Source organism: Panthera onca, chromosome B3 (assembly GCF_046562875.1).
Source record: "Panthera onca isolate mPanOnc1 chromosome B3, mPanOnc1 haplotype 2, whole genome shotgun sequence".
Taxonomy (NCBI): Eukaryota; Metazoa; Chordata; class Mammalia; order Carnivora; family Felidae; genus Panthera; species Panthera onca.
In genome coordinates, this window is record NC_138344.1 from 40943854 (window position 1) to 40971533 (window position 27680).

General features: G+C 47.2%; 1 protein-coding gene across 6 annotated transcripts in view; it reads left to right on the plus strand.

The window, feature by feature from the left end:
* The window catches only part of DAPK2 (death associated protein kinase 2), a 119693-nt gene that overhangs the window by 68849 nt on the left and 23164 nt on the right, over positions 1-27680 (plus strand). For 5 of the 6 annotated variants that reach the window (XM_060618331.2, XM_060618330.2, XM_060618328.3 and 2 more), the window contains 2 exons: positions 5166-5304; positions 24314-24443. In XM_060618331.2, coding sequence (XP_060474314.1) covers positions 5166-5304; positions 24314-24443 — 269 coding nt within the window. The remainder of the gene's footprint in view (positions 1-5165; positions 5305-24313; positions 24444-27680) is intronic. The other variant, XM_060618334.2, reaches the window with a different exon arrangement.

Sequence of the window (27680 nt, forward strand, 5' to 3'; positions counted from 1 at the left end):
GGTTTTGCCATATAAGTTGACTTTTGTATGGCATAAAGAATATTTTCAAAATCTCGGTAGATTAATTCATGTCATATGTGGAGCTTGCTCTGAAAATGTAAGTCAGCCCCGGGGGGGCGGGGGAGTTGGCAGACCTCTTATCCAGGCCCCTGACCTCTCTGGAGCCTCCTGGGCTCCCTGCTAATGGAAAGTGATACCCGTGTGGTTGCATACCAGAGAATGGGTTGGCAGATCACCCCACGGGGTCAGCAGTGCTTTCCAGTGCCCTAACTTGAGTGCACCGTCTTGGGCCCAAGTGGTTCTGGCAGCATCCTTTCCAAATCGCTATCTACACAGATCATTTCAGTACACATCCAAGAAAGCATCTGAAAAGGTTTTCTAGCAAGCAGACCAACTTGTGGGGAGGAAAGAGGCAAAGGTCAGCTTAGCAGGAAGGGGACTGATCCTGGGAATGCTGAGAGGAGAGGAGAAGAGACCCAGACTATTGGGTTTTGCTTTTCATCTTTAAGCTGAAGAGGTTTGGGATGTGAGAGGAGAGAAATTTGGGAGGAGATGGGGAATGGCTCTGGGGAAGAGAAACCCTTGGGAAAAACTATGTTAGAGGGAAAATGAACAAAACCTTGAGGAGAGCTGCCTCAGCACTGATGTGAGTGTCCGCAGCCTGAGTGTCCAGACTTGGACGTTTATCCCTGTGGGCTCATCAGCCTCCACCATTCCAAGACTCTGAGGAATATTCTAAGGGCCACCGTGGCTGGGATCCAAAGGAGACCATGTCTCACCCAGTCTCCTGCTCAGATCACACCTTCAAACAAAATGGCTGATTACTGTCCCCTAAAGTCCTCACCCAGCCTGGGCCTTCACATCAGTGGTGTTAGGTGACAGGACACATCCACGTTATCATGAGATTCTTTTACACTTACGCAGCATTCTATTTAAGGTAGGAAGGGTAGGGTGTGGCCGAGGCCACAGCCTCACAGGACCCAGCAGGGGCTAGAAGTATAGAAAACAAGGGCCAGGCTGGGTCCTGTGTTTCAGAGGGGCCCTGTGGATTTGAGCAGGTCTGGACAGGTCTCTTGCAGATGCCAAGCCTTCACTTTTATATGCTTAGAATATGCTATATCATGTTGATATTTTTAATGTTTTTTTTCCCCCTTTGTTCTTTTATCCACCCACCTTCTATTGAATGTCTTTGTTTCACAAGGTGCTGGGGAAGCAAAGATAACCTAGCTGGGGAGAGAGGCAGACAGGTAACAATAGCCCGGTGTGATGAGGGCTCAAATGCAGCTCAACAGGGATGTCAGAGGCCTACCCAGTACTTGGGGTGGCCTTGAGCTTTCCTTTTTGCACCCATTCAAACTTTATAATGTGGAGACAATGTGGCGAGAGGAACACACAGTGGACTGGGGCTGAGAAGATCTGGCTGTGACTCCTGGTTCTGTGGCTTACTGTGCGACCTTGGGCAAGTCACTTGCTCTCTTGGGGGCCTCAGTTTCCTCATTTGAAAAGTCAGGCCAGAAGTTCTGTCTACCCTCAGGGTGCATATGAGTCTCAAGTGAGAGAATGCTTGGGAAGGCGCATTGCTCCGGTGGCCAGCTCCAAGTAAACTCGGAACCAAGCACCCTTCTGCCACTGCTATGCCTCATGACAGTATGGTGCGTGGTATTTACTTCCGGGACTTTATCGAGGGTCTCATAGCACTTGTCCAACTCTACAGCCAGATCCCCCCTCCCAGGGGGCAGTGAGGCTGGGTTTTTTCCTCATTCCTGTTTTGGAAGAAGAAAAGCTCAGCCCTGGGACTCTCACGTGCCGCACCCCAAGGGGAAGGTTGGGTCTGTGTTAGGGAAGGATTGGGACCACTGTCCTGGCCCTTTGACCTGGGTCTGCAGAGCAGACTCAGAGTTTCTGCTTCAGCCGGTGAGAGGGGTTCAGGTTCCAGCACCTGCCAGGTAGGGGTGGGGCAGAGGATGGCCTCACCCATGAAACACATGGAAAAGTAGTGCACAAGCCTCGCTGCCAACACCAAGGCAGATGCTTTAGGCCACACCCAGCTGACTGAGTAGAGGGGCACTGCAGCTCGAGCAGATAGTATGCACCCCTGCACCTTCTCACCTCATTCCCTCTTCACCCCTTTACCACCACCCCGCCCCACTTTCTCTAAATATTTACTCAGCATCTGTCACGTGGTAGACACCAGCCCTGAGGATGAGGATCTGATTCATGGCTCCTGCCCTTGAGAAGCTCACACCCCAGCAGGAACAGAGGCTTCTGGCATTTGTCTGTCTACTAACGGGAGATATTTTCAACCCCATTTGACAGATGAGAGAAGACTGAGGTGGAGAGTGACTTGGTAGTCAGTGGCAGAACCAGCACGCCAGCAGGTCTGCAGCTCATCTCCGAAGCCGGCCAGCGCACAGGGACTTCTTGCCACATACATGCCCTGCGCTTGCCCCCATCTCTGTGCCTTTGCAGAGAGATGCCTGCCTGTTACACCTGTCTCATCCCCTTGCTCCCTGAGTCCAGACCCTACCCAAGCCTCCCTGCATTCCCAGCACCTTCTCCCACCACTTAAGCCCGCACTAACCATATGTGAGAAGCAGATAATAACATCATGGCAGAAGTCCCTGCTGATGGGACACAGTCAGGTGCTGGTCACTGTGCTGAGTGCCTTCCTTAATGCACCAACTTGTTTGCTCTTCAGAACAAGGTGAGCAGGTAGACGTTCCCATTACCCCCAGCTCCTGAGAGACCTTGCTGAGAGAGTTAGGGCGGCTTATCTCCCGTCACATGTTAGTCTGAGAAGACAGTGTTGGACTGTGGCTGGGGCCTGGACTCGGCCTTGACCGCATGCTGCCTTACTGGGAGGCCTTGTGTAGCTCCTTCGCTTCCTGTGGGCCTTGGCTTTCTCATCTGTTATGAAAGAAATTCCAGGTGATCATGGTCTATGTGGGAGCGTGGCTGAGGGAGATCATGGAGTCTTCCCCCCAGAAGTTTCCTGTTCACTTATAGTGGATTTCAAACATATGTAAAAGGAGAGAGAATAATGTTGGAAAAACTAGGTCATTTGTCCCATTGATTGTCTCACAGTCTGGATTTGGCTTATTCCTGCCTCATGCCATTAGTTAACTTCTTCCTCTATGTCTTGTATTTCCTGTAAACTAATAGTTAGATCTAAACGAGATACCCTTTATATTGACACTGTTCGATAGAAATATAATATGAACCGTATATTCAATTTTAGATTTTCTAGTAGCTGCATTAAATAAGAAGTGAGAAGAAATAGGTGAATTAATTTTAATATTTTTATTCAATCCAATATGTACAAAATATTATCATTTTAACATGTAATCGATATAAAAATCATTAATGAGATATTTTACATTCTTTTTTCCATATTCCATCTTCAAAACCCAATGTGTATCTTACACTTACAGCACATTTAGTTCATTCTCAGTGCAGTGGTTAGCATGAAATACAATCCTATCAAAACAACAAAGCTGTGTTTACGGGAAAATATTTCACACCATTTCAGTTTTTGAATTAAAATGACTTCAAATGAAATAAAATTTAAAGTTCAGTTCCTGGTTGCACTAGCTGTATTTCAAATGCTCAGTAGCCACGTGTGACTAGTGGCTGCTATATTGGACGGTGTTCATAGAGGGCATTTCCATCACTGTAGAAAGTTCTGTTGGGTAGCACTGAACAAGAGGCTTAAGCAGATGTAGGTGTCATAAGTGTTGCTGTTGCTGTGTACTTACTGTTGTACCTCATTGTGTCCAGTTGTTCTGTTTTTCAGGATGCTGAGATTGATTAGTGTGTCCATGGGTGCTTCTGGGCATTTTTAAAGAAAGGAGAAAAGGAAATTTTGGTGCCGTTTAGGGTGAACTAGGTGGCAGGGAGTGAGTGATTCCCCAAAGTGGGACAGAGGCCATTCTAGCCATATAAGCATCATCTGAAGACACTTAGTATGATATAGTGGTTGAAAGTCATTCTTCCTGGGTTTGAATCCTGACTGCCACTTACTAGCTCTATGACCTTAGGCAAGTCACTTAACCTCACGGAGCCTCTGTTCCTTCAACTGTGAAATAGGAAAATACTAGTACTTAGCTCACAAGGTATTATGATGGTTAAATGAGATAATGTGCATAAAGCACACATTATGCACAGAGTAAGTAGTCAATGAATATTAATTACTAGTATTATGTTATTGTAAAAATATGGGTTCCAAAGCTTTGGGGCTAGAGAATCTGATTTGGTAGGATCTGTGGTAGGGCCTGGGATCTGCATTTTGAACAAGTCTCCAGGTGATCCCCCTGGCCCAGATCCCTCCCCGAGATTTTTCCCTGGGATGACCCTTGGCTCTGACCCAGCCCCCGAGAAGCACATCATGGCTGAATACCCCAGCGTCTGTCAGAGGACAGACAAGCCCGGTAGAGTTGCCAGATTTAGCAAATAAAAATCCCGTATTGTATCTGGCAACCCTAAATCTCTAAAAACTGTAAATTAGCATTTATAGGACAGGTTGTTCTGCTCCGTGGGTCTCCATTCCTGCCATATCTACCATAAGGTGCAAGAGTGTGGAGTGTGAGGACAAAAGTAGCACTTTTGGGTTTCTAGATAGGTCTTTACGTTTCAGGTAGGGACCATGTCTAGATTTTCGACTCTGAAGAGGCCATCTTTTATAAAATCCAAGAAGGAGCTTTAGGAGCCATCTTACTCCCATCTGCTCATTCTGCAGATGGGGAAACTGAGGTCTGACTGGAGAGGGGGAGAGGAGTTGTCCAAGGTCAGTGGCAGGGCTGGACTGGAACCTAGGTGTCCAGCTGCTGGCCCAGTATATGTTCTTCTCTGTCATCCCGCAGTACTTGTTTCTGTCCTCTGCTACCTCAGTCGTGGTGGGGGAGAGGTAACACCTAGGGTAACCAGAGGCCCTTCTGGTAACACCCTAAGATTGGCTCATACCCTTGTGATCCAAAGGGAAGAACACAGCGAATAGAAGAAACAGCAGTCCCTGGTGCTGGCTGGACAAAGCCCCAGAGACGGGTGAGGGGATCCTGCCATACGTCCAGATGGTGGGGGTCAGGTTCAGGAGCTGCACCCTTTGGCCTGGCTCCCTGACACACAGGTCTGACTGGGCCTGGGCCCCACCCCACACCGGTGTCTTGCAGAGTGTCGGGAGGAGAGCTCTTCGACTTCCTGGCCCAGAAGGAGTCGCTGAGTGAAGAGGAGGCTACCAGCTTCATCAAGCAGATCCTGGACGGTGTGAACTACCTTCATGCCAAGAAAATTGCTCACTTTGATCTCAAGGTCAGTGAGGGGGTGAGGGAGGAGAATCATTTTAGGAAGAAGGAGCCCAGTCCCTTCTGATGTCACTGCCGGGAAGGGCTCAGTGCCCGTTTGGCCCTCGTCCCTTCTCTTGCTGTGGAAAACTCTGAGCTCCTAGGAAAGAAATGATGCCAAAGAAGTGTCCCTTTCCTCACTTTCATTTCACCTATCAGGCTTTCTGCACATAGAGACTGACTGCAAGAAGCTTCTTATTCAGACCACAGGTACCTTATCTCTCTCAGGGAGCAGGTGGGGTGCAGTTTTTAAATACTAGACCAACAACAGGAAACTTGAAACCAAACACATTTCACAAGACTGGACTCTTCAGTAACTGAGAACTAACTCATGAGCAGGCAGAAGTAGAAGTGTTCAGGCAAGGACTACTGAGGTTGGCTGGCCCTACAGGCCCTGCGCAGCACAGCCTTCAGCGGCCCTGGGCCAGAGGTCATCAGTCTTGGAGCTCAGGGGCCTCTGGCTGCCCTCCCTGTTCCCATCCCCTACTGTGACCACAAAACTGCTTCCAGGGGCTGCTCATCATTTGTGGTAACTGGTATTCAGGGTCAAGAAAGTTCACTGTGACCACATAGGACCTCATAAAGCAAGAGTGTGGTCAAGTAGAAGGAGCAGTTCCCATAGTAACTGAACTCAGTCTAGTAGACTGATGAGCCTTTACAGACACCCAAAGCTTAAAGATCCTCTAACCTGTGATCAGAGGGACCTATTTCCCAGGGTGAAAACCCACTCATGTTTCTGTCCAGAAATTCCTGTTGTGTTTCAAGCATTGTGCCAGGCACCTAGGTATTGCTACAGATACAAAAATCAACTGGGCCCTGTCTGGGCTTAGTTCCTCTTTTCTAGGAAACTTAGTACAGGAGACAGAAAAGAAAGATCAACAATAGAAGGAAGTATAGGGGAGCTGCAATAGAAGGAAGTATAGGGGAGCTAGGGAGCTGAAAGGAGAGGGCATCTAAGTCAGACTGCATTATCTGAGAGGGCTTCCTGGAAGAGGTGTTATTTGAGTTGAATTTTGAAGGACTGGCAGGGGTTATCAAAGGAGAAGAGTCTTCTAAGGAAGAGAGAACGACAGTGTACATGGTCCTGAAATAGCACAATGCATTCAGGGAAATACAGGCAAAGGGTGAATGTTCCAAATGGCTGGAGAATAAGCCAGAAAGAGAGCAGAAGGCAGACACAGGGTTTGAGAGCTAAGCCAAAGAGATCGAACTTTACCCTGAGGGATATAGGGGCCAGGTGATCAGGGAGGTGAGGCCAGCAGATGTGTGTTTTGGAAAAATCCCTCCGGCTGGAAGGATGGATAGAATGGGGAACACCTGGAGGCGGGGGTAGGTGCCATCTGGGAAGCTAGTGCAGTAATCGGGTGAGATGTGGGAAGTGCAAAACTAATGTAAGGAGGGGACAGATTGAAGACCAATTACAGAGGTTGGTCTGAGGATTGATCAGGTGCCTAATTAGCTGTGGGGGATGAGGAAGACGGCAGAGTTCAGGATGACACCCAAGTTCTGACTTGGGAGGAGTGGCCCAGAGAGGGCATGGCATACCTACGGTCTCACAGTGACTGCCTCAGGCAATGGGTTCAGTTCTTGCCATGGACCCCCACCCCAGCTCTTACCCTGCCCTGTGGGGTGACCTGCCGCGATTCCCCTTGGTGGGGTCCTTACTTCTCTGCTGATTGCCGCAGTATTTTGAATTCCTCCAACAGAAGACACCTTGCAGTGTTTTACACAAGAATCAGGGGTAAAACTTGGAGTCACCGAGGAGGGTGTGGGCTAAGGGGGACTTTGGAGCTCAGAGTGGTAATACACTAAGCAGGCAACAGTCTACCCGGACTGTATTTGTGTCTCTTTCCTGGCAGTACTGTGGACAATTAACTTGCTGTTTTCTGTGTCTTTACTGGCTCCAGGAGACCGACCTCAAAATGGGCTCCTTTGTCTTTTCTCTATGGGGTCTGGTAGAGGTAGGAGGTGTTGTAATCCCACAGGCTCCATGACTAAAGCGGGTCCACGTTGTTTAGTTTGCTTGTGTGGCTGCTCGCTGTGGTGTGGGGAGTGCTGGCTTGGAGGTGGCCAGGTCGGGGTTTCATCTTCATCCTACTGTGTACCAGGATACAACCGAACCTCAGTCTTTTGGCTTCAATGCAAATAATAATCCCTACTTGGTGCGGTTGTTAAGGGTTAGAGAAGCAGCATTACCTGCTGTGTACCAGACAGTGCTCTGTAATAATACCTGCTATTGTTATTTCCCCTCCCAGAATAGAGGAAAAGGAAACACAACTCTTGTTACAGTATGTTGGGCCCGCCAGCCTAGAAAAACAAAACTGCTAGTGCAATTCTCGATTAGCCAGCAGAGCTGTGATTCGTTGCTACTGGGGCAGGTCTGGCTCCTGGGCTCAGGGTGGATGCTTTCCTCGGCCTGGAGATGGTCACTGGGATTCCCCCGGTTGCATGTAGGGTGATTCTGTTAACCCCCGTCTCGGCCTCCTGTTCTTAGAATTGTGCACACTGTGAGCCTTCTGACCCTCCCTCCCCATCTGTGAGTCCCTTGGCCCAGGCTCAGCTGAGCAACTTCAGGAAGTGATGAGTAGCTGGATTACCTCATGATTGGGTAGACACTTCCTGGAGCCAGAATGTGGGTAGGCATGCCCCCGGTTGGAACTTTCCACCAGCTGGAGGGGGTCATGTAGAAAGCCCAGCTGGTAGCTTAGAGGGGACTTCTTGATTCCATGTTGTTTCCAACCACATAAAATTCATTTTACACGAATACAGTTTTCTCCCTGATTTTCACTCCCTGTGAGGTGCCTCTGCTTTTCTCAACTCTTATATTCTGTTACTCCTCACCAAGTGAGTCAGGCTAGCCTTGCTGCCCCATGGACACAGCCACTGTGTTGTCTCCATGCCCCTACCCATGACCTGTTCTCCATGCTCATCTTCCAGGAGCAGGTAATGGAGGACAGTGAGCTCTCACCTGTCTTTGGAATATGAACTTCTCCTGGATCCTCCCATGATTACCTCCTCCTATGTTCAGTTACTGTGCTAGAGAGGTGAAGCCCTGTCCCTGCTTAACACATGCTCCCAGCCTTGTGGCAGAGAGCAGATAAATGGACAGATTAATGTATGATAAGCAGTCTTGGTAAAAACAAATCATGGCATGCTGTTGCCCAGAAATCTATGTTGGGTCCTTGTCATCTGTAGGATAAATAAACCTGTTCAGCATGGCATTCGGACCTTTCTTATCCTGCCTTAGTCCTGATTCTGGTCTCATCCACCTTTCCCCACTCCAAAACACTAGCCCCAGGCAACAAGATGACAGATACATGTTCTGGCCTCTCTCCTTCTATGTTCATGCTGTTCCCATCCAGGAAGCTGTTGCTCTTCCTTTCTCTGTCCGTGGACTTCCTTCCTGTTCATCCTTCTAGGCCCAGCAGAAACATCATTTCCTCTAGGAAGCCTTTCCCTTCCCTACTACATCCCAAAGCATAACTAAGAATGAACTTGCCTTTATGCTTCCATTGCCCTTTGTACAGTCTGAGAATGTCTATTGCTGTTGGTCACTCTTCTGCTTGTATCTAGCACTGTGCTTGGCACATGACACATTACTCAGTGTTGAATGAATGAGTAAATGAATGAATGAAATGACTTAGTAAGACCAGATGCATGCATGGATGGCAAAGACCCTTTGATGTCACCTGGGAAATGCAAAAGAGTTTGCGGGCAGAAGTCAGTGCAATGATGTGAACATTTATTGGGGGGCTATAGTATGCCCAGGAGTAGAGTGGCAAACATCAATGTGATATGGTACCTGCCTTCCACGGGCAGGAGATGGCCATGGTGAGACTTGGTGGGGAGGCCACCTGAAATGAAAGCTAACCATGACTCTTGCCAACAAATGCCCACTACCAAGGGGTAAGCGTTCCACCTCAGCAGAGGGAATACCAGGCCAGTGTGTGCTGTAAATTCACCATAGAAAGGCTGATTGAGGTGGGTAGGTAGGAGTGGTAAAGGTAGATGATGTTGCCTGTATTTACATGGTTGGAAGGGACATTGGGGCTGCCTGCCCTTCAGTCACAGGGAGCACCCAGTGTGCCTTCAGACATGCCTTTTGTGGGACAGATTAGCAGGAAATGGGGGTCAGTACCACCTAGGAACCTTACCCTGGCGTGTGATCCCTACACAAACAAAGGCCTTGTCGAGGGCAGTTTTGTGTTTGTATTTGGGAATTTCCCTTCTGAGTTTTGGTATTTCTCCCCTACACCCTAATCCAACTTGAGGATTCAAAAATGGAAGGTCGGCCTCAGGTCTGACTAGTATTTTAAGCAAAAAGAACAAGTCATGAGGATTGAAAAAAATTATATGCAAACCAGGAATCCTCATGGGGCTTTTTGGCTTATAGAACTACTAGAAAGGAAGAGTGAATTTCTGAACAAGTACTCCAAAATTCCAAATTCCTCTATGCCCTGATCATCTTTTGAGCTGTTTTTATGTTCATGATGTGAGGGGGTTTGCTTGTCAAGCTTTCATAGGAATGATATCAATAGTACTTTAAATGTATATGGCACTTTCTATAATACAGCATGCTTACACGTTTGTTCTCTCATGTGCTCTCTCATGGCCACCCATTGAGGTCTAGATATTGTCACTTTTCTACACACAAGGCAATTGACATTCAGAGAGGCTAAGTAACTTGTCCAAGATCACACAGGTTTTTTTTTTTTTTATGTTTATTTATTTATTTTGAGAGAGAGAGAGTGAGCATGAGCAGGGAGGGGCAGTGAGACAGAGGGAGAGAGAGAGAGAATCCCTAGCAGGGTCTGCATCCTCAGTGCAGAGCCGGATGCAGAGCTCGATCTCACAATTGTGAGATCATGACCTGAGCCGAAATCAGGAGATGGGTGCTCAACTGAGTCACCCGGGCACTCCAAGATCACATAGGTATTAAGTGAGATAGCTGGAGCTTGAACTTAGCCAGTGAGGAAACACTAAGCCAAACTGGGTATTACCAGCTTTTTCAGTCACCAAATTGTGACAGTGTAGACTTCTTACTTCCTTGGTCCATGCCTCTTATATTTAATTAATCCAAGGGTCTGAACCGTGTCATACATTTATCCTTTACATGGTTAATTTCTCATCTGGTTACATTGTTTTTTCTTTCTAATATCCTTGTAATTTTTAAAAAGTGCATATTTTATTAACTGCTATAAAATGTGCATGCATTTGAAAGTAGAACTTATAAGAAGGAGATTGTTTCCATAGTAAAATCTGGTGGCATGAAGTGAAGGTAAGACATGGCAGAGATTTAACTTAGGATAGGGTGAGATTGTGACAGTGAAGGCCAGACCAAAGAGTCTGTATAGGCAGTCACAGCCATGGAAGGCTTTTCCCCTCAGATGTTTTTATTACGAAAACATTTCAAAACATTTAAAGAAACTGCAAGAATACAGGGGACACCATTACACCTTCCCCCTAGATTCAACACGTGGCCACATTTGCTTTACCTCTTTCTCTCTTTAAAAAAGAATAAAAAGGGGCGCCTGAGTGGCTCAGTCGATTGAGCGTCCGACTTTGGCTCAGGTCATGATCTTGCAGTTCATGGGTTCGAGCCCCGTGTCGGGCTCTGTGCTGACAGCTCAGAGCCTGGAGCCTGCTTTGGATTCTGTGTCTCCCTCTCTCTCTGCCCCTCCCCCACCCCTGCTCGGTCTCTCTCTCTCTCAAAATTAAATAACATTTAGAAAATTATAAAAAAAAAGAAAGAAAAAACTTTTTACTTATATGAAAGTATTTTAAATCTGTATATCTACACACAGACATGTACACATGTGTACATATTGTATATATACATACATGTGATCTTTAGAATTAAAATCATTTTAAGTACAAATTAAAATAAAAACATGTATGTGATTTAAAAATTTTGTGGCATAATTTGAGAGAAGATTATAGCCATCCTGACACTTCATGCTCGGCACTTCTGTAGGCTTCTCCTGAGACTGAGGTTGGTCTCCTACAGTACATCATACTTAAGAAAATGAGCAAGCATTGGCGGAAGACCTTTAATGGGTGGATAAACAAGATTCTATTTCTGATATTGAAAGAAAATTCTGGCAGGGCAGAGAGAGTATGCCAGTTGGAGGCGGTGATAAGAATATGGGAAAGAGATGAGCCAAAGGTACCCCTTAGCATCTTTTAACATTTTTATTTAAATCCAAGTTAGTTAACATATAATGTAATAATGACTTCAGGAATAGAATTTAGTGACTCATCACTTATATATAACACCCAGTGCTCATCACAAGTGTCGTCCTTAATGTCCCTTGTCCAGTTAGCCTATCGCCCCACCCAGCACCCCTCCAGCAACCCTCAGTTTGTTCTCTGTACTTAAGAGCATTTTTCAAGTGAAGGATGATCTTTTATGCTATTATAAAAAGTAATAACTCATAGAAAATGTAGAAACTTACACGGAAGTTACCCACAGACTTTCCACTCCAAAGCAACTATTATTATCACTTGGTGTGTTTTCTTCAGCTTTTTATGAACAGGTGTGTGTGTGTGGGTGGGTGGGTGGGTGGGTTAGGGTACTTGTAACTATATTGCTTTTACAGTTTTCTTTTGTGCTTTTTTTTTTTTAACTTTACATATTAACCCCAGCAGCCCACATGGCTGCTTGTATTTTACTTTGCTGTAGAAACTTTTATACAAGTATTTTCTGATTTCCTTACCCCCTCAGGGTATTCTGAGAGGTGGACCCTGCTTCCTGTTTCTCAGATGCAAAGTTTAGCTTGTGCCCTCTTCATCTTCGCCCCATGCATAAGACTGTGAGCCCGAAGCCCTAGAAATACATGCTGTTTGCTTTATCAACTACTGCAAGGCCACCCTAGGGCAACCTGAGGAGAAGTGACCCTCAGAATGCTGAACTTCTAAATAGTGGAGGGAAGGAACAAAATGTGCCCAAATGTAAGCTATAGACAGCCATTATTAAAAGAATTGAAATATAGATGCTTTGAAATGGGAAGCATTAAACCAACCAGGTGACTCTTACAAGATACAGCAGGAGGCCACATGGTGAAGTAGAAAGAGGAGAGGATTGGGGGTTGAGCCTGCATTTGAGTCTCAACCTATGCTGTGTGACATTGGGAGTTCACCTCTCTGACATTTCCTGGCCTTGAAAGTGGAGATAATATTGCCTCTTCTTCCTGTCCCGTGGGGGTGGAGCAAAGGACCAGGGAGGTATCAGTATTAATGAGAGGGCTTGCAAATTCTAACACTTCCTGAAAATATTGGTTGTCAGTTTTAACTGGTCTTATTAGGCCACATTTCTCCCTATTCCTCTCCCTATTCCTCTCCCTATTCCTCCCTATTCCTCCAGAGGGATTCAGAAGGGAAGATGGGCATGGAAACATCCAAAGGGGGAATGAATAAGGTAGCACTTTCCAGCCAGCCGGCCGGGAAGATTTCAAGGGTGGCAGGACATTGTGTAAGACTGATAGGAAACCAGAAATGCAAATTGCCTTTGCATTCACTGTTAGGTGCTTAAAGGCCTCCTGGGGCTTCTAGCTGCCCATGCCCTCCACTGGGGACCCCTCCCTAGGCCTGGCCTCCAGTGAGGTATCATGTGTTCAAACAGTTACTTCTAGGTTCCATTCACAGCTCCACTGTCAGTCCTCTCACCGCCTCTGATCTCAGTAGGAGTGAAAGAATCTGATTCTGGAAGCAATGAAAATAGTAGAAAGAAAGGAACCTTAGCACTAAGAAGACCTGGGCTTGAATTTTTTTTAAGTTTATTTATTTATTTTGAGAGAAAGAGAGAGAACATGGGAGGGGCAAAGAGAGAGGGAGAGAGAGAGAATCCCAAGCAGGCTTGCACTGTCAGCACAGAGCCTGATGCAGGGCTAGAACTCATGGACCATGAGATCATGACCTGAGCCCAAACCAAGGGTCTGATGCTTAATTGACTGAGCCACCCAGGTGCCCCAACCTGGGCTTAAATTATAAGCCCGGCTCCACAACTTAGTTGTTTGGCCTCAAAAAAGTTACTTAACTTCTCTGTTCCTTAGTTCCTCATCTAGAAAACACAGACAGTACCCTCCTGTGTGAGGTTCTTTGCAGTGGTATTCTGGGAACAGCCAGATCTCCAGAAAACAAGTGTATGTGCATACACACACACAAATTTATCCTGAATTTTATGATACAAAGATTTACAACACAACTTATAAACAATAAAGTAAATAATACTTTTTATTGTAAATTCCAGAGAGCAAGTTGTTTCTCATAGCACATTTTCTTCGGTTTTTTGCCAAACCCTTGTATCCATAGCCAATCTATGGCTGCAGGTGACACCTGAGTGTAGTTCTGACCAGAATGTTGGTTGATATTTTTGTCTACGTTAACAAGTGAGATAAAAACCAAACAATGAAGACATGCGTTGGAACTTTACTCGTTTGTCAATGACACGAATGACTTCTTTGCTGAACTGGATAATAGTTTCTGAATATCAGAAAAAATGTATTTCCTCGGTTTCTGTGCTATTCACAAAGTGACGGCTACCAACACGGCACCCTTTTAAGTTTAATCTGCATTATTAAGTGATCTTCTCCAGCGCTTCTTAAGTCTAGGATCAAGAAGACCACAAACGAGGTCCTGATCGGAGCATCTGCCAGTTTCCATGGTATCAGTACACCCACCATGGCCAATTTCAAGGAAGCAGCGTGCAGTCGCACACCATTAATTAGTATTTCCCCAACACAGAGATAGAGGGCAGAAATCACCTCAAGAGCATTGAGACTATTAAAACATAATTGACAAAATTAGGAACCAATGAGTTTTAAGGATTGTTTTTAAGATAGCCTATTTAACTGTAAGTTTATATAACTTAATTTTAATATTAAAATAATACAGTTACATAGCTCTCTTTAACAACCAGCTCACAAAATTCCTTCAAATTTAACAATTGGCTGTAATGAGCCAGTGGGCACCCCCCCAGCACCCCCCTGGGTCGCTCAGAGACTTTGCAGGTGAAAGCATTTTGTGAGCAGGTTTCGTGCTCTATGCAGGCTGACTGTTGTCAGGGGTGTAGTAATAATAATGGCAGCCAACATTTCCTGAGCACCTCGGAGACACGCAGGCTCTTCTCTGAGTGCTTTGCTTGCATTCGCTCTTTTTATCCACGCAGCCACACTGTGAGGGAGGTTCTGGGTCATGCCCATTTTATAGAAAGAGGAGGTTGCTCGAGAGCTCCTTGGGCTTTATTGTGTCTCAGAACCTCTTAACATATTAGTATTCCCATTTTTCAGATGAGGAGCCAAGGCTCAGAGGGGTGACTGACTTGGCAAGGGTCACACAGCTAGCACAGGGCAGAGTGGGATTCAAACTTGTGTCTGTCAGGTGACTGGGCCCTCGTCGGCACTGGTTTCCCAAACATGACACTGTCCTCTTCAGACTTGCTTAGAGAGCTTGCTTTCCAAAACCAGCACTAGAGCCTCACTCCTGGTGAGTTGATTTCTGTCGGTTCGGTAGCATTAGCACGGTCTCCAGAGGATTACAAGGGGCAACTAGCTCAGACGCGGACCCCCAAAGCACAGCTTGGGGGCTCATAATGTCTTGATCCAAGCCCAGATTCCTCACTGATGAGATGGGGCACCAGCCATCCACAGCTGGGTGGCTTTGAGGATCTAATAAGGTGATGTGCGGGGAAAGCTCACCACAAATGCTAGTTTGGCACAGACCACAGATCCAACATTGCTGATTGGCCCAAAGCCGAAAGCCAGTGGTCCTGGAATGCCTTTGAAAGTGAATTTTTATTTCTGCCCCTGCTGCTAGAGCCTAGAGACAGAGTAGGTAGGTAGAGTAGGTTTTCTCCTCTGCTTTACTGAATAGGGCAGTGGGAGGTCAGAACCATGTAACAGCCTTCCCCAGAGGAGGAGGCCATGAGCAAGTGGCCAGAAGCTGTGGCTTAACAAATCCAAGTGCAACCCAGTTGGGGCCCTTCCCTAAGCCACAGCTGTGGGTTTTCTGGGAAAAACATGGAGCTGGGGCAGGAAGCTGCTGAGGCACCAGGGCCAAGATGGATGTGCCCACTTTGCCAGCAGGCAGGAGTGACCCCAGCAGGCACCCTTGCATCAACTAGAGGAAGGGAGGGGACATGAGAGAAGGGAGAGCCCACAGGATCTGCAGTCAGCCAGAACTTGAACCCTAGCTGCACTACTTATTACTGAGGCACCTTGGGAAAGCACTTAACCTCTCTGAGCCTCTGTTTCTTCATCTGTAAAATGGGGGTGATGATGGTACCTGCCTCAGAGAGTGAGAATCAAGTTAAGTGTGAATGCTTCGTAAACTAAATGCTATAGGTTGTGCTTTTAGGACCGTAGAAAGAGCATGAGAAGCCCGCCTGCTCTCTGCAAGTGGGCAGTCTTGTTGGGGAGGCAGGACTAACAATCAGGGTCTTGGCAAAATCGTTGGTACTGCAGGGTGAGGCTGCTGCACAAGTGTGGAGCCAGGACAAGGAAGGAGAGCTGGGCTGGGTATTCAGATGATACTTCCTGAGATAGGAATTTTGGCTGGGCCTGGAAGAGATAGAATTTTGGCTGGGCCTGGAAGGATGGGTAGGAGTTCAGTAAGCAGGTGAAAAAGACTCTCATTCTGAGAAGGAGACACATGATCAAGGAAATAATCATAGAGATGATGCTGGGGCACCTGGAAGGCTCACTCGGTTGAGCATCTGACTTCGGCTCATGTCATGATCTCACGGTTCGTTGGTTTGAGCCCTGCATCAGGCTCTGTGCTGACAGCTCGGAGCCTGGAGCCTGCTTCGGATTCTGTGTCTCCCTCTCTCTCTCTGCCCCTCCCCTGCCCACGCTCTGTCTCTCAAAAATGAATAAACATTAAAAAAAAAAAAGATGATGCTAACAGTTATAGGTCACGTTTTATGCTCTGTTTGATCCTCTTGGTAACCCTCATGAGGTAGGTTTTATTATCTAATTTATTACTGCTTATTTAAGGTGAGAAACCTGTGGCTGACAGGCTAAGGAACTTGCCAGTGTCACACTGCTGGTAAATGGCAAAACTGGGATTCAAATCCAGGTTCTAAGGCTCTTAGCTGTGATCTTTCTTGATTCCCTAAAAGCAGAATGAGCAAAAGACGCATATGTGGTTTGTCCATTTGTCCAGCAGACAATTCCTGAGCACTTACTACAATAGCAGCCACTCTTGGGTGCTAGGGGTGGCAATGGCAGGCGAGGCCCCCATCCGCCTTGTGGGGCTTCAGGATAGAGGAGGGAGGACACATAAGGAATTACAGTGCCGTTGGTTCTCTGACAGAGGCATGTCGGGATACCATACAGGCCCTGACGGGAAACAACTGGCTGCACGTGCCAGAAGGGAGGGGATCACAGAAGATGTTCCAGTGTATGTGTTGGAGTTGGGCGTCAGGGGGAAGAAAAAGCTTGTGAGGAAGGCCATTCCCCCAAAGTGAACTGCAGATTGGGGTACGGGTGATGAGGAGGTCGGTTGGCATGTGAGTGTCCAGTGATAGGAGGGCCTTGAATGCCACACGGAGATGGGCCTTGGGCATAGGCCACACTGGAGGCTTGTGGGAAGGGGGTGCCTGTGGTCTCATCCACGGTGTGCCAGGGGGAGAGTTTGCTGCAGCACCATGGAAACCAGCCCAGAGAGGCCTGGAAGCAGTCAGCCCTGCTTTCTCAGTTTGCCCAGCGCATCCTGAATAATCTGGGGCCATGCTCGATATTTGCAATGAAGGTTCATCTGCAGCCTTCTTGTCCCCATAGCACAGAGTGGCTGGGCCCCTGCTCTGCTGAGGTCAGCGGCCTCACCCAGTGATAGGTAGGCTGCGTAGGCACCTGGAGAGGACGCTGGGTAGGGAGGGGGTCAGCAGACTTGGGCTCTGCTCCTTGCTCAGTGACCTTGGCAGTTTCTTGACCTCTTTGAGCTGCTCTGCAACCATGAAGGGACTAAATGACCTCTGAGGTCCCTTGTAGCCTCACCATTGTGAACACGGTATGGTGAACTGGGGGTGAGGATGAGTGGGACAGGAGGCAGGTCAGTGAGAGGGCATGGTCTGCAGGTGTGCACAGGTGACTCAGCAGGGATTTAGTAAGATTCCCAGGGCTGACTGTTGTCATTGCTACATCCCTGAGAGGAGCAAACAAACATAGCTACCATGATTTGAAATCTTGCTGGGCATTGATCCTTACATGCACCATCTCTGAATCTTCAGAACAACCCTCTGCCATGGTAGGTGACTCATTTTACAAATGGGAAATCATGGTTGCAAGAGATCCACTGACTTTGAGCAGGGTTCACTGTGAGTGACAGAGCTGGGATTTGAACCTCGACCTGCCTGGCTCTAAGCTCAAGTCTTTTGCACCTTACTGTGTAGCCCCCAGAGGCTGCCTTCATCCTGCAGGGGCTCTTGGACATGCTGTACTGGGCTGGCGGGGATCACCCACTGACATCGGTCCTGCCAGGAGGACTGGCTTCTGGTTGGCACCATAGCAGGCACCTCTGACCAAAGCTGCTGGGGCATGGAGGGGCATGTTGGCCTCTCCCACAGCTGCGTGCCTGGTGGGCTGAGCTGGGTGATTTGTTTTGACAGGTGAGAGCAGTTTCACCTCTTGGTAGCAGCTCCACAAACCTGGTGCTGGGCAGTGGGGCACCTACCGGAATGTGATCCTTCTTTCCAGCCATGCTTCGGAGGTGATGGCAAGCATGTGGGTAGTATTTGGTTGAAGCAACTAAAGCTGGAGGAAAGGGCAGATGGTTAGGACCACACTACCCCAGAGGGCATCCTGGCTTGGGCCCAGTGGTTTGTGGTCACAGTGGATTGTTCGTCCTTCCTGACCAGGAGCCAGGAGACCTGAGCCTTTGTATGTCCCGCCTTGGGGCCCAGAGGAGTGGGAATTTGCCCGGCCAGCTTGGGAGGTTATGCCACCTTGCAGTTGCAGAGGCTAGAGCGCGAAGGGGCTCTGGATCCCATCCAGTGTCTATTTTAGAACTGGGGAGCTGCGACCCAGAGAGAGGAAGTGATGTGCTTAAGTTCACATGGCCTCGTATGGTGGAGGTGGAACTGGAATTTCCCACTACCCAGGCCCAGGATCTTTTCTAGTGCCCTACCCTGTTCAGGAAGGGGGAAGCAAAGAAGCTTAGAAAAACCCCCTGGGGGAACTTCTGCTTTATTGGCCCTCAGGCTACCCTTGGGGATCCTCCCTCAGTCATTTTTCTCCTGGCCCAGCCCTATAGCAGCCCTGTGGGGAGGAGTGCACTAGGGCCCCCCTAGTGGTGGTGGAGGGCCTCCACAGGGCAGAAAAGGAAGGACCACTCACTGGTTCCCAGTTCTTTCAGTGCACGTCGGCGTATTTCAGTGGGACATACAGGATGCAAGACACCATAGGGGAGGCCAGGAAACTTAACGCTGACCTGAATTTTCCCAGGGAGGCCACCGCTCAGGAGAGCAGTGTCACAATATGAGAGACAGCCTGCAACTTAGGACCACTTGCTCATAACCCCCACCTAAGGGAGTTAGAGCACAAGGTCAGGGGCTGCTTCACTGAAAAGTAAGGGAGTAAAACGAGGCAGGGATGGGGCATCGTCTCTGAAAGTGTGAAGAAGAGTAGGAAAGATATTCTAGGCAAGGGGAAGAGCCAGAGAAAAGGATGAAACTGAGATGTCATTCTGGGTGTGGTAATACCCACCTTGAGGGGATATGGGGCAGGTGCAAGCAAGTGATGGGCAGTGAGGCTGGGAAGGTAGTGTGGGGCAGTCAGTGCAGAACTTCGATGCCTCAAATATCAGGCAGCGCACCTTGACCTTACTCTCGTGGTCAGTGGGACCGCTGAAGATATTTAACCAAACTGGGTGATGTGGTGGCGAGCAGGGGCTGCACTGCCCAGGAAACCCACCCTGATGCCACCATGATGAGCTGTTGGACCTTGAGCCAGTGCTTTAGGTCTCTGAGCCTCTGTTTCCTCATCTGTGAAATGGGGGTGATAACAATCCACCACTCAGAATGGTTGCAAAGAAGACATAGAGCGCTAGTGCGCTGCTTGCCTTGGTGAATGTTTGGAAAATAACAGCCCCTGCTTTGCCTCCTGGTTAGTGAAGGCTGAAACAGCAAGAAGGAAACCCTTCTGAAAGCGAGAGGAGCTGCAGATATAGGGTCTATTTTACTGTTTTGCTATTTGAGGGCAGGTCTGAGCCAGAAGGTACATTTGGTCCAAATGGCTCTGTGTGTGAGTGGTAAGGTGAGGACAAGAATCTGGGTCCTGACACCCAGTAGAACATTCCTGCTGCCCTAAGGTCACCTCTCAGCCTGAAAACCACAGGCCATATCACTTTACCCAGACTCTCTATGGGGACTCTGCCAGGACCTCTCTTCTCTCCTTGAAACGAGGAGGTCGAGCCCAGGAGATCCTGAGATTCCTTTTCTGAGCCTTTAAACCCAGCGTAAGGGCAGGCCAGAACTGCACTCGGGGCCCCTCACCTGGGTGAAAGCGTCACTGGAAGAAAAGGCGTGCAGGGATGGGAAGCAAGTTCCAGGACAGGAAAATAGCTATGCCTGAGCCAGGGTCCAAGCCTGCCCTAGGTTGCCAGGCTGGAACAGAATATCCACTTCCCCCCCTGGGATAGATTTCCCAGGACCTTTGGGAAGCAGGAAGATAATTTACTCTAGTTGTTAGAGCAGAGGTTTTGGAGTCCAACAGACAGAGGTTAAAATCCCCATGTCTAGGAACACCTGGGTGGCTCAGTCGGTTGAGCGTCCAACTTCAGCTCAGGTCATGATCTCACAGTTCGTGAGTTTGAGCCCTACATCAGGCTTGCTGCTGTCAGCGAAGAGCCCGCTTAGGATCCTCTGGCTCCTTGTCTCTCTGGCCCTCCCCCACTCATGCTTTCTCACTCAAAAATAAAAAAAACAAAACAAAACATGAAAATCCCTGTGTCCACAAGCCAGTATTTCAGTCTTGGTTTCTTTCTGAAACAGGGAAATGATAACATCCACTCCATAAGATAGCTGGAAGGGTTCAATGAGGTAGAAAGTATGTCCCGTGCTGGGTTAGCACATTGCAGCGAAATGGCAGGTGTCTTCGCTCAGGGAACAATTATGAGCACCTGGTAGATGCTGGGCTCTATACTGAGCTTTAGGTAATTGATAGGAACAAAACCCTCAGGAAGCTTATAACCCAGTATGAAGAGACAGATAAGTAAGCGACCACCTTGAGACAGTGTAAGACATATTGAAATGGGGGAAGCACAGGATGTTATGGGAACTGGGCAGGAAATGTGTGTGTGTGCACGCATGTGTAGGCCTTCTGGAGGAGGTACTATTTTTACTGAAACGTGAATAGGAAATTAGCCAGGTTTGGGGTAGGGACTGTGCAGGAAGAATGTTCCAAGCAGGGGAGAAGTCACCTGCTATGTGTTAAGTTCTTGGAGTGGGCAAGAACTTGCAGGGACAGGCAGTACTAAGGTAAGAAAACGTGGCCTGACCCTGAAGTTTTCACAAGCCAGTGCAGAGGCTGTTTCCCCTGGACTGTGGGACACAGAGGTGAGAGGATATAAGGCAAGGATACTTCTCACCTCTCAGAGCATTGCTGCCTGGGAGAATTCAGCCTCCAATTGTTTTTCCTTCTTCTCCCATGTTCCCTACCCATTTCCTCCTGCCCCATTATCCTGGGGGTCACCAGGTCTGGTGTGACTGCTTTTGTCCACTGTGGCTCCCATCCCCATTCAGTGTGTGCTGTGCCTTGAGCACTATGGTGGTCAGGAAGACCCCGGCTCTGACCCTCCTCTGCCCCAGAAGCAAGCCTCAGGGCCATTCCCTGGAGGAGAGGGGAAGTTCCTAATAAGGTAAGACGGTGGGCAGTGGGGAGGGCGCAGTTTACCGCATGGGGTTCCTGAACACTCGAGGTCCATGAGCAGCCATTTGAGGGCTGGATTGGGGGTATCGGAGTGGGGCCATCTCTCTGGGTCCCATCTCCTGACCTCCCCCCTCAGTCTCCTTTCTGCAGGACCTAAGATCCTGCTTTGCCTTGGGAAAGGACTTTGACACATTTTCACAATCAAGTTGAGAGAAGTCTCCAGAGGGGAAAAAGGATAAACAAGCTTTAAAAATGCAAAAGGAAATGTATTCTTTATTTATTTTCAAAGTCGGGGGAGGCCACAGCCAGCTCATTTGAGTGAAAGTTTCCAGCCACTCTGACATGAGGTCACAGAGACTTCAGGGAGCCACGACGTTTGGGATGGGGCAGCTGGAATGTCTTCAGGCCAGATTCAGAATCGATTCAGCTAACAGGGCAACCGTCAGCCTGCCAGGCGCTGTGCTCTGCACTGCAGGGGTGAACATGCAAAGACCTAAATCCTCCCTCCAGCTGAGAGTCCGGTAGAGGAGCTAGAACAAAGACAGCAAGGACTGGTGGACAAGGAGAGAGTGTGACAAATGTCATAACAAAAAAGTTCAAATAAGCACCAAAGGGACAGGAGGGGGATTCATTTCTGGTGTGTGTGGGTGGGGTACTCACTGAGGAAAGCTTTCAAGGACTAGCTGAGTCAAGTTAGACTTTGAAGCCCAGCTAGGATTTTAATGGGCATAGATCAAGCAGAAGGCTTTCTAGGTAGAGCAGATAATGTGAGCAAAGGTACAAGGTGGGAAATTCTTCTTTGAGAAATAGGGATGTTTGGGGCGCCTTGGTGGCTCAGTCGGTTAAGCATCCGACTTCAGCTCAGGTCATGATCTAACGGTTCGTGAGTTCAAGCCCCACGTTGGGATCTGTGCTGACAGCTCAAAGTCTGGAGCCTGCTGTGGATTCTGTGTCTCCTTCTCTCTTGCCCCTCCCCCACTCGTGCTCGCTCTCTCTCTCTCAAAAATAAATAAACATTAAAAAAATTAAAAAACAAGAAATAGGGATGCTCGATTTTCTTAAATGTGTATTTATTTATGTGTTTATTCATTCATGTAAAACTGCTTTATTGAGATACAAGTCACATACTATACAATTTGCCCATTTAAAGTGTACAATTTAGGGGCACCTGGGTGGCTCAGTCAGTTGAGCATCTGACTCTTAATTTCCTTTTTTTAAGTTTATTTATTTAATTTGGGAGAGAGAGAGAGCACGAGCAGGGGAGGGGCAGAGAGAGAAGGAGAAGAGAGAATCCCAAGCAGGGTCTGCACTGTCAGTGTGGAGCCCAATGTGGGGCTTGAACTTATGAACCTCGAGATCATGACCTGAGCCAAAACCAAGAGTCAGACACTCAACCACCTGGGCCACCCAGGTACCACCTGACTCTTGATTTTGGCTAAGGTCGTGATCCCAGGGCTGTGGGATTGAGTCCCACATCAGGCTCCCTGTTGAGCATGGAGCCTGCCTAAGATAATGTCTCTGTGTCTCTCTCCCTCTGCCCTTACCTGCCTCTCTCTAAAATAATAAATAAATAAACAAACAAATAAAATAAAGTGTACAATTTACAAAGTTGTGCAGCTGATACCACTACCAATTTTAGAAAATCGTCATCACCCCAAAATGAAGTTCCATACCCATTAGCAGTCACTCCCCATTTCCCCAGTCCTGAGCAACTGCTAAACTACTTTCTCTTTCTATGGATTTACCTATTCAGGATATTTCACATAAATGGGATCATATAATACATGGTCTTTGGTGACTGATTCTGTCACTTAACATCATGTTCTCAAAGTTCATCTATGCTGAGGTATCAGTATTTCATTCCTTTGTATTCTTTCTCTGCCTCCATTCCTTTTTACGACTGAATAGTATTCCACTATATGGATATACTGGGTTCATCAGTTGATGGGACGTTTGTCTTGTTTCCATCGTGGGACTGTTATGAATTTGATGCTTTTGTGTGGATGTATGTTTTCAGGACATTCCACTTTGAAAAAAATTTTTTTAATGTTTATTTATTTTTGAGAGAGAGAGACATAGAGTGTGAGCAGGGGAGGAGCAGAGAGAGAGAGGGAGACACAGAATCTGAGGCAGGCTCCAGGTTCTGAGCTGTCTGCACAGAGCCTGACACGGGGCTCGAACTCATAAACCTTGAAATCATGACCTGAGCTGAAGTCTGATGCTTAACTGACTGAGCCACCCAGGCACCCCCAGGACATTCCACTTTGAATGAAGTCTAGGACAGTCACAGTGAGGAGCAGGAGGGGAGAGGGTGAAGTGGAGAGACCTGCTAACCCACGTTCAGGCTCTGAGCAGTTGGGTGGGAGTGAGACGGGTAGGCTCAGAAGGGTAGGCTTGTGTCTGGCCTCCCTGAGAGCCTGTGGTGTATGAGGCCAGGGCAGGGCCATCCCCCCACCAACACATACCCACATGGTTGTGTCACATCTGGCAGCTGTTTGCTACACTGGAAATAGCCTGGGCAGCTGGTATTTTCCCGGGAAGTCAGGTGCATTTTTTCCCAGTGTCCTGCCAAGGGCCAAAATTAGTTAAACCCATAGAGAAGTGTGAGCTACATGGTTAGGCCAGAGGAGGGGAGTTTGTCAACAGGAAGCTGGCCAGCCAGGGGAAAGAGGTGGTCAGGAAGACAAAGGTTAATAAGCCGTGTGTAAAGCCAGGCTAAGCTGCTAGGCTCCCACCCCTATGGTCCTCACAGAGGCAGTGGTTTTGTTTACAGGAAATGCTTTGAATTTCTCACTGGCCCCATTTAACAGATCAGGAAACAGAGGCACTGCATTGAAGGATCTGCCATTCAGAGACAAAAAGGAGACTAAAAGCTAAGGTCTCTGGTTCTGCTGTGAGCAGCAGATTTCATAAAACCCAGGCCTTGCCCTCAGTGCTATGTCTGTCTTTGAGTTCACAGGAGAAGACAGGACGCAAAAACAAGAAAGAATTTTAGTCTCCTAAAAAAGAACACCAAACCCCACCCCACCCCTAAAGCAAAAACACAAAACAGGGCTTTAATTACCATCTTTTCATCCTTTCCTTCTTTACTTTTTTTTTGTTGTTGTTCTCCAGCCAGAAAACATTATGTTGTTAGACAAGAATATTCCCATTCCACACATCAAGCTGATTGACTTTGGCCTGGCTCATGAAATAGAAGATGGAGTTGAATTTAAGAATATTTTTGGGACGCCAGAATTTGTTGGTAAGTTTTAGGCCTATTTCTCTCCCAGCTAAGTAGGCATCTGGGATCAAAAGGTAGAGAAATTCTGGGAACAAACCCTGTGTCTGTTTGAGAGTCTGGGCTGGGAGATGGTACCTTGGAGACTCCCCCTTGGAAACCTAATGGGTGGGGAAGAAAATGTCCTGCAAGTTTTCTGGGTAAGGGTCCAGGTGCTGGCTTTGAGCACCCAGTGGGGCAGGAGGAGGCCCGGTGGGGCTAGAGGACTTTGCAGAGTCAAACCGTCCCAGAGCTGGCCCCATCTCCTGCTCTTAGATGAATTTATTGTGAAAATTTAAAATTTCCTCACCCTCTGGCATTCCCATAAACTCAAGTTTCTCTGAAGTAGCTTTTGACTTCCTGAAAAAGAGAAGGGAAATCATCTGCTAAATGCCAGATCCACCCACTCACCTCTCCTGTGTGCCTGGCCTTTATTCTTGCACAGGGGGCCCTGCTTCACAAGAGCCTTGGCAGCTCCCCCATCCCTCCGTTTCTATCAGCCTTGGCTCAGGCCCCAGAAGCCCCCTCGTGGGACTGGGGCTGCAGGCTGAGGGTCCTAGAGAGAAAGCCTTACAGAAGGGAGAGGAATGAGAATTGAGGACCACTGTCTCTCTGCTTTGGGAGTTGAAGTGGTCTTGGAAATGGAGGGAGGTCATGGTCTCTCCGAAATCTGGGGAAAACTTCTGACATAAATAAAATAAGGAAAACAGAATGTTTCAGATCATCCATCCTGATGGATTTTCAGGTCACACATGCCAGCCCCACAGCCACTATGGAATGGTGCTATTAAGGGTCCACAGACCCCAGGGTAGGGGAACTTTGCTGTGTGCCAGGCACTATGCCGGTGCTCTGCAGACATCACCTCAGCTAATCTTCAAACAACCTCATGAAGCAGATTTAATTATTTTCTCTATCGGATGCTTTGTTCAAGGCAAAACAACCAGTAGGTGGTAGAGCTAACATTCAAATACAGATACATGCAACATCAAAGCCTGTGCCCTCTTGGTTACACGGGGTTGTCTCTCTAGAAAGACCTTGTCCCGAGGAGGCTTACAATTTAGTTGTGGAAACATCAAACGACCGAGTGTGAGTGGTAGAAGGATCTTTTTAGGTCATCTGGGCTAGTTCAACAAATGTAGGATTGGAAGTCTGGGGGATTTTAGTGAAGGTCAACCAATGGCTATTCTTCATCTAATATCTATGACAGATATTAGGTGAGGTACTGAGGACACAGTGGCGGCAGGGAGCTACACTCAGAATGATTCATGCAAGGTCACACAATGAGCTGGTGGCAGAAGCAACTTGAACCAAGGGCACAAGACATCTATTCTTGAACTTTGTCCAAGACGGCAGTTGCTGCCCACCATTCACATATGTGGTGAAATCACTTAAGTTCAGACCAGATGCTAACAGTAAATGGTTCAACTAGACATTCAGGGCAATAGTGGAAGAGGTGTCACAGACAGGATGTGATTAATTATAAAGTGAATGATAGAGACATCTCTGAAGACTTCTCAAACAAGATATTCACTCTGGCAAAGTCAATGGGATCAGTCATGCCCTTGAGTCAATGAGAGACAAAGGGCTGGTGTTGTGCGTTGGAGAAGTGTGAGGAGGAGGAGGGAAAGAGGCAGGGTAGAAGAGGAGTATACATCCCAGTCTCAGTCGTTCATAGCAGTGGGGAGGGCCAGAATTAGTACATTTATCCAGGACAATTCCCTGTCCACTCTGGATGGAACAGAGAGTTCCTATCAGAATGGCCATGTGAGTGAGACATTGATGGCTAGGGCCAGACTATGGAGGGTTCTTTCCAGTGATACAGTGTTAAATGTCTAACAACTGGGTCTCCAAAACAAAACAAAACCCAACCCTAATTTATAGCATTTGCCAATTTTAAGCTACCAACTTGTCACTGAATTCAGAGTTGGGAAGAGATACACACAGTTGACCCTTGTGAGCCAGTATGACCCAGCTCTAGCCTAGAACTGGTTTTGTTTGCACCTTACAGATATACAGGGTGACTTCTCTAGGCCTCTGCCCAAATTATGATAACTTTCTTTATCCAGGACTCCTGAGAAACAGGTTATAATTACTTGTCCTACTCCCACCATTCCTCTGAAACTTCAACCTGAGACACAGTATTGAGAAGTTACCATCAGCTTCTAGGAGCATGGTGGACCCGGTCTTCCAAAAGCTCTCCTGCAACAAAACTTGATTCTTGAGAAAAATATTCTTTATAATGAAATTCTGGACTCATGGGAAATAAGGAAATCTTTAAGGGTAGTAACTCCTCCTGTATCACCTGCCCCACCTCCAAAGCCAGTGAAATATGAACTTAGAGCTGGAGCTGTGAGCAGCAAGAAAATTCAAGAGGAGGACCTCTCCCAAAGGCAAGTGTATGTATCAGCATTTCAATCAGAGACTAGCAAGACTTAGACATCCAAGGACATAAGATATTGAAATGATCACATGTTGACTGTAAAATCAAGGGAATGTATGTAGAAACAAAAGAATCATAAGAATGAGCAAGCAACAAGAGACTGTCAAAAATGACCAGGCAAATGCTAAAAAGAACCAGGAAGAACTTTAAGAAATTCTATACTCCTAGAAATTTAAAATTTGAATGAGTTAAACAGCAGATTACACACAGCTGAAGAGAGAATTAAAGAATTGAAAGGCAGAGCTGAATAAAATTAGCCAAAATACCACAGAAAGATCAAGATACAGGAATATGAAATAGAGGACAAGTGTGAGAGGGTGAAAACAGAAAACCTAACACAGGTCTGTTTGGAATCCCAGAGGAGGGAATAGAGACAACAGAGGATCAACATTTGAAGAAAATGGCTGAGAATTTTCAGAACTGTTGTGAAAACATGCATCTCCAGATACAGAAAGGACAATGTATATCAAACAGAAAAAAAAATCCATTATAGTTACACTGTAGTTAACATTATAGTTAAACTACGGGGTACCAAAGACAAAGAGATCATGAAAGCGGCCAGGAAGACAAGACAGATAAATAAATAAATAAATAAATAAATAAATAAATAAATAAATAAAAATTTGACAGTGTACTTGTTAAAACAACAGTAGAAGCCAATGTCCAATAGAATATTATCTTTCAAGAACTAAGGAAAAATTAAAAAACAATGATTAGGGAGCATCTCTCTACTTGCTAGATGGGATGCTGTCCAGTTCATGAATCGCTTAATAAAGCCAATT